Source organism: Etheostoma spectabile, chromosome 3, assembly GCF_008692095.1.
Source record: "Etheostoma spectabile isolate EspeVRDwgs_2016 chromosome 3, UIUC_Espe_1.0, whole genome shotgun sequence".
In the NCBI taxonomy this organism is placed as follows: Eukaryota; Metazoa; Chordata; class Actinopteri; order Perciformes; family Percidae; genus Etheostoma; species Etheostoma spectabile.
Window position 1 is genome coordinate 323,599 of NC_045735.1, and position 9,035 is coordinate 332,633.

Below are 9,035 nucleotides of genomic sequence, written 5' to 3' on the forward strand. Positions count from 1 at the left end.
CTTGCTGCTCTTTAGTAACGTTAATGTTTGTGTTGTCAGTAGCCGTCGTGATAAAGGTTGATACCTTTGGAAGTTTTGCTAAAAACGTTCTGCTTCCCCGCTTCTTCTTCCTTTTTCAGAACCACTCGGTAGTTCGCTTCATTTCCAACCGTCTGTAGCCTCCGGCTTACAGCCGCTGAGCGCCGTAGCCTCCTGCTTACAGCCCGCTGAGCCGCCTGTAGCCTCCGGCTTACAGCCCGCTGAGCCGCCTGTAGCCTCCGGCTTACAGCCCGCTGAGCCGCCGGCTTACAGCCCGCTGAGCCGCCTGTAGCCTCCGGCTTACAGCCCGCTGAGCCGCCTGTAGCCTCCGGCTTACAGCCCGCTGAGCCGCCTGTAGCCTCCGGCTTACAGCCCGCTGAGCCGCCTGTAGCCTCCGGCTTACAGCCCGCTGAGCCGCCTGTAGCCTCCGGCTTACAGCCCGCTGAGCCGCCTGTAGCCTCCGGCTTACAGCCCGCTGAGCCGGCTGTTTACAAACACACGCAGATGCGCAGTAGGATAATGGAGTAGTCCAACGCAGTGGGGACTGGGGGGAGTTTCTCATCATGAATTAAACCATCGGATAGCACTTTAGCGTATCAATGTTTAGAGATATAATTAATTGGTGAAAAGTAAGACAACAAATCGTAACCGTAAGTTTATGAGGCGTTTTACGGGGCCCTTCGTAGCTCGGGGCCTAAGGCAATTGCCGACCTTTGCCTAATGGTAAGTCCGCCTCCGTCTATAACTATTGGGGGGTCCCTTGCTGCTGTTGTGTCAAAGTCTGTTTTTCAAAACCAACTTTATACCAGCGATTATCTCAAAAATGAATCCTGGACCCGACCTAACTTGTTAAAAAACAACAAGCGCACACTCAGATCTAGCAGTAATCCTGCACATTTTACACACAGCTGGCAACAATAGCTTTATTGAATATTTGAATTTTGTGAAACCACACTGGAATTGGGTTTCCCGTCTAAACATTGGTGAACTGTCCAACAGACTCCAGGTTTTAATGCCGTGAGATTATTTTGCCGGCACCTCTACTTACTTTCAATAAAATCTACAAACCCCCATTTTGTTGGTTCAGTGATTTAAAGGCTGGTTAACTTTCAGTGGTTTTCCCTGAATATATAGGGCTGGTATTTAGCATTTGGGATTGTACGTTTACTGGACTTTAATGTAAATGACGGGTTGCGAATATGCAGCGAGGCCTCAGAGTTTAAATGTGAATATTTAGTGTGAGTAATGAAGCCAGCACACATGTTAAGTAATCCTGGCTTTCTGCTTTGTCCTAACTCTTCTCTTTGCTCCTGTTTTCTCACAATGCAGCGACGTCCCCGAGGACTGCTCTGTTTACCCGCTGGTGGAGAAGTTCCTGATGACCAAGCGTTGCTCGCGGTCGCTGCTGTTTTACTACCTGCTGTGTCGCGGCCTGACTCTGGTCACCCTGCTGGGTGCCTGTGTCTACCTGGGCTACTACCTCCGCCTGGCCTCCGTCACGGACGAGTTTGGCTGCAGCCTGCGCGTCGGCCTGCTCGCCTCCAACCCGGCCGTCCCCGACACGGTGCAGTGTAAGCTCGTCGCTGTGGGAGTCTTCTATTTGCTGAGGTATTTGGCGGTTCGGTTAAAATCCCTTTTTGTCCATGATAGTCCTGGATGGCATTATTATCCTGAGGTGTCCTATTTGGTTTGCGGTTTGTAAATTGACTTTGGACCATTAATGGGGGGGTTGGCAGTAGCTCAGTCCGTAGGGAGTTGGGTTGGGAAGCTGGCAGCCCACCACTCTGTGTGGGTGGTGGTTGTGTGGGTGTGTGTGTGTGTGTGTGTGTGTGTGGTGTGTGTGTGTTGTGTGTGTGTGTGTGTGTGTGTGTGTGTGGGGTGTGTGTTGTGTGTGTGTGTGTGTGTGTGTGTGTGGTGTGTGTGTGTGTGGTGTGTGTGTGTGTGTGTGTGGTGTGTGTGTGTGTTGTGTGTTGTTGTGTGTTGTGTGGTGTGGTGTGTTGTTGGTGTTGTGTGGTTTGTGTGTGTGTGTGTGTGTGTGTGTGTGTTGGGTGTGTTGTTGTGTGTGTAAACACGTGTGTAGTTCAGGACTGTGTGTGATAACTAACAAAGTGTGGACACAGAGTATAACTTGTAATTTCCCCATTGGGGATCAATAAACAGACTTATTATCTCGATAAACTTCAGATTTGTGTTTCAGTCTAAATGCTGTGAATTAGTTTCAGTCCTTGTGTAGTTTTTGGAGTTCTTGTGAGGCTTCCTCTCCACAGCTCAAACTGCAGTCTGCTTCTTCAACTCTCTCTTTCCAGCCTTGTCAACTTGGTTCTGTTCATTGCGCTGATTCCCGCGGTGATCTACGCCAGTCTCCGTCCCCTCTTCTGCCAAGGAATTGCCCGCTTCCTGGAAACCTACCACTCATTGCCCAACGTGAGCGTCCTGCCTTCTCCTGTTGACCAATGTGACGATCTCTCGCTGTATTTGCTCTTCCTGGAGGAGAACTTCAGCGAACTGAAGTCCTACAAATACATCAAGGTTGGTTGGCATCTCTTGTGTGTTTGTGTCTGAAATCACTCCCTTTTGACAATATGGTGCATAATAGATTTACTGTCCACCATTGTATTAGCGTCTGAGATGCTAGTGTCCATCACAGGTACACCACTGTCAACTCACAATCCCACAATGCAGTGTCACATTTTAGCTGTAAAATGAACAGTTGTGCGTTCCTACAGCTGTCAGTGACGACACATGATGAAGTGTCAGAAATCTGATTACTTCTCTCTGTAGTGTAAACTACCATTACACGGGGAGTAGTGAATGGGAAAATGTCACTGATGTCAGACAGCTCAGGGAATACATAATTCTCGTTCCTAATTTTGGATCCTGTCATCATGTCAATTAGTTTTGATCATTCATTACTAAGCTTTGTTATCCAGTGGGGGGAAAAGACAACAAAAAGTGATGAAAAACAAGTATTTTTACCAAGTACTGTAGTGTACAAGTACAAGTATACTTACCACCATAAGAATATATGGTCATATAGAATTATTTGCATCTCTCCTCGTTTTTTTATTGTCCAGTTGCATATGTTTTGTGACTGTAGGTGTTGGAGATGTTGAAGAGACGAGGTGAATGCTCTGGAGAAGACTTTGATTCCACGGGTCTGCTGCAGACTCTGTGTCCAGTGAAGATGGACAGCGTGGACGGGAAAAAACCCACCGGTGCTGCGGGGAAACCGGATCAAGTCAAGACGAATGCCGACAGCCCCACAGCACCCGAGAACAGCCGTGAGAGTCCAAACTCATCCGGGGACAACGACAGCAAGATGGAAACTGAGATGAAAGGTGAGCACAGATATTCTATGAAGGATTAAAAATAACATTTGAGTTGAGAAATTCATTACTGTTGTTCAGCATAGTTCTGTCATCAGTTTCGGGCGGCCGTGGCTCAGTGGTAGAGAAGTGGTTGCCTGCTAATTGGAAGGTTGGTGGTTCAATCCCTGGCCCTGCAGTCCCATGTTGAAGTGTCCATGGGCAAGACACTGAACCCCGAGTTGCCATCAAAGTGCAAATGTGTGTGTGAATGGTTCCTGTACTATGTGAAAGTGCTTTGAATAGTCATTTAAGACTATTAACGCGCTTTAAAAAATACAGCACATTGATAAGATGTTTAGAAGGTTAAACCGTCTTTAGTTAATTTCCTTTTAAATTGTGTCACCTTCAAAACCTTGAATGAGTTGGTCTGTAGATAAGGATCATGTCTCAGGGTAGTTTTACAACTTGTTGTTTCAAGGAAATGTGAAGGGGAAGAAAGGGTGTGTGACGGTAGTAATTGTCTCCACCAAAGAAAACCTGTTTCCTGAGCATGCATGTCACTTTGCAGAATGCGTGTCAATGTCTCACCGCACATACAACAGTTAGGTGTCACGTTCAGGGTCCTGTTGCAGTCGGGATTTGTCCAAACGAGGATTTGTTTTAAAGAAATAGCCAATATCTAATTTGTTTCAAAGTGAATAAGGTTGTTTTGGTGACAGTACAAGACAATAACATAGTTATGGAAAAAGGTTGATTTTGGCAAAGCAAGACTAATATTGTTCTAACAAATGACCATTTTCTGTTTTATGTAATGTTAGTAAAAAAAAAATAAAAAAAAATGAATTGCTATTTTTATTTTTTTAACAAACGAGAGAGAACATATTATTTAGCATTTAATGTTCTGGTAGGCGAATTTTGTGAACATCAGAATCAGCTTTATTTGCCAGGTTTGAGGACACATACGAGGAATTTTTCATTGGATCATCATAGCTCACAATGCGCTTACACATACAAAACAAGACAAACAAGATATACACGCTAATAAATACATACTCTAAATAGAAATAATACAGAGGCACGAGTGCAATGAAGAGAGCAGTACAAATTTAAATGTGGAGCATAGTGCAAAGGATACTGGGACAAATAGTATTATGTTATTATATTACAACATGAACAGTATGGACAGGGAGGGAATAGGGAATGAGAACGATGAATAACAATAAGTGAGATATGAGAATGGGAATGATGAATGAATACTAAATAAGTGGAACCAGTAAACGGGTGCAGTGTAGAGACAACGTTACTGGGTTATTGACCAGATTTGAATCTGAAACTGAGGGTAGGAAGTTAGCCGTTCGTCAGAGTGATGGCTTGTGGGTAGAAACTGTTCCTGAACATAGACCAGGTTAGCTGTTTCCAGTCTTAGTGACGAGCTAAGCTAACCGACTGTACGGATCATTAATTCAGTAACATGTTAACTTATTGATCTATTTTCAGAGCTGGATCCCTTGTTACTAGAAAACAACGACATAAGAGGCAGCAAAAGCCGAGAGGGAGACACTCTCCGGCAGCGAGCGCTGTGATTGGCTGGCTGGTACGACGAGCGCTGTGATTGGCTGCTGTTACGACGAGCGCTGTGAAGCGAGACCTGGACGAAGTTGTTTCTTGTGTGAAATAACCTAAACTATCCCATGGTGCATCTGCAGCCCATGCCCGTCCTGTCCTGATGGAGGGGGCAGACAAATGGAAGGGGGACAGCAAACCACCATCATTGTTTTTTTAAATTATGTGCCTTTTTCTTTTTTAAAGAGTGGTTTGAGAAGCAGATTTACTTTTGTCTAACAACAGGCAGGGAAATAAAAAAAGTGAGGATGCAAAACTAGACACTGGAAGATGACGGTACTGTAAAACATGTGTTGGTACACATTTCAGGAACCATCGAATTTGTCAACCCATTAAAGGGGCGCTATGCAGTTTTTACTACTTCTGCACTGTTTTATCTCTTTTTGCTCGCAGGTTTCTCTATAGACACACACACACACACACACACACACACACACACACACACACACACACACACACACACACACACACACACACACACACACACACACACACACACACACACACACACAGCTTGTTAACCTGTGTCTGACTCCTCGCTCCGTCAGTCTCACAGGTGTTAGGGGGGAGCGAGACGACCACCATTCAACCCCAAAAAAAGTCCTATAACTTATTCCAATGACTCCGAAGCTTTTCAGTTGAGGTAAATTAAGCTAAAAAACTGCATAGTTCCCCTTTAAAAAGGACTCGTACAAACTCATTTTCGACTTGATGTTTGAAACACTACGGTACTAAAATGCAAGGGGTTGGGTTTTAAGTGAGTTAAATGATGTAGAAAGTGTCTTAAAGCTGCATACCATGACAATTTCAACTTTAAAGTACAAGTTAAAGTATTGATTTGTCAAAGTTACAGTCATGCAGGAGCGGAGAATATAACTTTTTATGAGCTTATCAATAACATTACAAGGTTGTGAAGAAAGACACCACTCATTCAGGAAGTCTCCATAAAAGGCAGCTAAATGTTTTGGGTGTTTTGCTCTCTGGTTTATTTTAAAGGAGCAGGCTCAGTTTTTGCAGTCATTTATTATATATATATATATATATATATATATATATATGATGTTTTATATGTGGTGGAGTGGATCAGCATGTCTCCTACATGTCGGTAATTTTAAGGAAAAGGCTAAGGTAATATCCAGTTTGGGGGTTTCGGGTTAAACCATTTTGTCAGTTTATACGTTTTTTTTCTCCAGATGTGTGGATGTCTCAACCTGGAATTAAACTTGCCGTGTTTGTTTTGGGAATCTCAGGGATAAAAACCATCTCACTACATCACACGCGATTGTCAGTGTTTACGTCGGACTTGTATCTTAAGCCTCTTCCGCTGGCTTATACATGTACTGCACTAAGTGGAACATTTTAACACATCTTCATGAAATTGGTCAGGTCTTCTCTCTACTATATATCAGCGTGTTTAAGAACTTCTGTAGTTTTTTTGTTTTTGTTTTTGCATGATAGCTGAGTGCAGGCCCATTTCTGGGGGTCCTTATTAATGTAAAGTGACGCTTGTTGTTTGTGTTATGAGAAAACCTTTCCAGTGTTCAATTTCTGAAGTGACATTTTGATGTTGGTCATGTTTGACATATCGTGGCTGTTAATATTACACTTGTAGTATTGTCTGTCTTAAAAATAAATATAGTAGATTTTACTGTTGAGTTAGATGTCTGAGTAATGGTTTAGTTTCATTGAACGGGCTTTATGCCACAGCAAAAGTAATTTTTATGTGTAAAATTATTAACAGATATTTTAAATTTGAATTTATAAACAGGATGGACCACCCTACGTCTGTTTAAAACCGCAGCATCAATACTGTTGTTCACCTTCGGTCTGGTCAGCAGGGGGGGCCATTTCACCAAGTCCTCACCAGATGGTCCTCTTGGTGTCAGATGCTTCTCCATCTTTTAGGTCTGCAAATCCTGGAGAGATATGAGGAGAATGTAAAGAGGTTTCCTCTAATATCTGACTGGAGATGGGGAGGGGATGAGCCTCACCATTTCCCCCTAAAATGTGTTCAGTTGTCTCATTTACAAAAACTGATTTTGAAGCAGTTGGTACACACAAGTATATTCCCCTTCAAATTAAAGAGTATTCTTGGGAGCTTTTGGAGTTTTCAATCATGAACTTGGGAGATAAGACATGTTTTTACTATTTAGCACTATTTAATACTGTTAATTGACTAAAATAGGCTTCCTTTCTACATTGAATTCAATAAACAGATTGAGTTCATCACTATGATATTTTTCATTTAAAGTCAAGCTCTACTATAAAATATAAAAAAGTGAAATAGTTTGGTATTGACATAATCAACTTAAATAAGATAGATAGATAGATGACACTTTATTCATCCCACAGCGGGGAAATTCCTTGGTTACAGTAGCATTCTCAAAAATAAAAGCATAAAAACAAGTAAAAAACACACAAAAAACAGGCAAAAAGCCAATGAGCAGAAGGTAGACTGAAGTAAAGTGGCGTCAAATAAAGGGTTTGTAAAGTGAAGTGCGGTTGCCATAGTGCGTAAAAAATAAAAGCAATATTGCAGTGTAAGTAAGTGACGTTAAAATTAGATTGAATATGTAATAAAGCAAAAGTAGATAACCATAATATAAGTTATATTCAACTGTGACCATAAATAATATTGAAAAAGTAAGTACTTGTATTGGAAAAATATAAAATACAGATAAAGATATCCAGAGAGTGTGTGGATTAAATGAATAACAGGAACAGAAACTACAACATTATCAGGTAGTAACATCAATTATGCAGCATTTGCTTATACAAACATATGGGGGGGAGCCAATGCGCGTTCTGGTTAACTGCGGTCACGCGGTTTACGGTTACTAAGCAGCAGGTGGGTCCGTGGACCTTTATCTCTGCAGATATTTTGACTTTTAGTAGGAAAAGCACAGCTGCATTTGATAATCTTAACGATGGCTCGATTCCATTAAGCATCCCAGTGAGCTGTTTCACTGAGTCAGCATGCACAACACCAGGGCCTCTCCTAAGTGGAATGCGGCCATCATTACTGGTTTGGGATGCACGTGCTTTTCCTAATCTCACGTTTGCCGTGCCACATTGATGAACTTCTGTTGTACAGAGCAATTCCTTACTTTACGTGACACCCGTGCGTCGATGAAGGGTGAGTATTCACCTGGTGCATTCCTTGCGATAGTTTTTTTTTATCCACTTTTCCACAATTTCTGGTAAAATAATGTGGGTAATAATTTGAAGTTTAGGGGATCGCATCGCTAATATCCACTTCCACGCACGCGATCCCTCGGCTCACCTGACCCAACACGTGGCGATTTAAATATGTGACGTCGAGCTCAAAACCTTTTCATACACTTATTACCTGTGCTTTATGGTTGAGTTAAACTTCGCTAAATATTGTTACCTGTCCTGCTTTCGAGGCTTTGCTGTGTGTGTGTGTGTGTGTGTGTGTGTGTGTGTGTGTGTGTGTGTGTGTTGTGTGGTGTGTGTGGTAGAGTTTTCAAAAATAAAAGCTGCCAAAAACCAGGGATGCTGTGGGAAAACTGTTAAGACCTCAGAGGAAAAACCACAAGGTTAATTATTACAAAGTTGACTTATTTTTATAATATTATAAAAATAGATAATTTATAATAAATCATTTATATTATTGTCACAATGCCTGGTTCCCCCTGGCAGTCGTCTTCTTTCTCTGAAAGTACACAAAAGGAAAAGACATCAGTAATGACAAATGTTTATTAGCTCCTGTCATCACTCGGGTTGTCAAATAGGTGAACAGTTGGCCAAATGAAAAACAACAACGATGTGTAGCAATTATTAACCTAGCATTTACCTCAACATGGTCTGTTTTTTTGGGGGGGGGGGCTCTTCCTCGCTCAGGCTGCTGTCCGTATCTGCATCTGCAGCCTTGTCCTCAGCAGAACTGCTTCTGCTCGCCTGCTTTCTGTTCTTTACCTTGATTTATTTTTATTAACTTGATCATATTTGTTGTCCATTAGCTAAGGCCTCTCTTAACCCTCGTGTTGTCCTTGGGTCAAACTGACCCGTTTTCTTAAATCAATGTTTTTTTTAATTACCCAAAATAACATGATTGATTCCACA

The 9,035-nt window shown here is 42.3% G+C and overlaps 1 protein-coding gene across 1 annotated transcript in view; it reads left to right on the top strand.

Moving 5' to 3' along the window:
• Positions 1-6,597, top strand: part of LOC116682072 (pannexin-1) — a 15,912-nt gene extending 9,315 nt beyond the window's left edge. Inside the window, exons 5-8 of the mRNA XM_032509704.1 lie at positions 1,348-1,626; positions 2,325-2,547; positions 3,116-3,356; positions 4,824-6,597. Coding sequence (XP_032365595.1) covers positions 1,348-1,626; positions 2,325-2,547; positions 3,116-3,356; positions 4,824-4,909 — 829 coding nt within the window. The 3' untranslated portion in view covers positions 4,910-6,597. The remainder of the gene's footprint in view (positions 1-1,347; positions 1,627-2,324; positions 2,548-3,115; positions 3,357-4,823) is intronic.
• Positions 6,598-9,035: the final 2,438 nt, after the last annotated feature.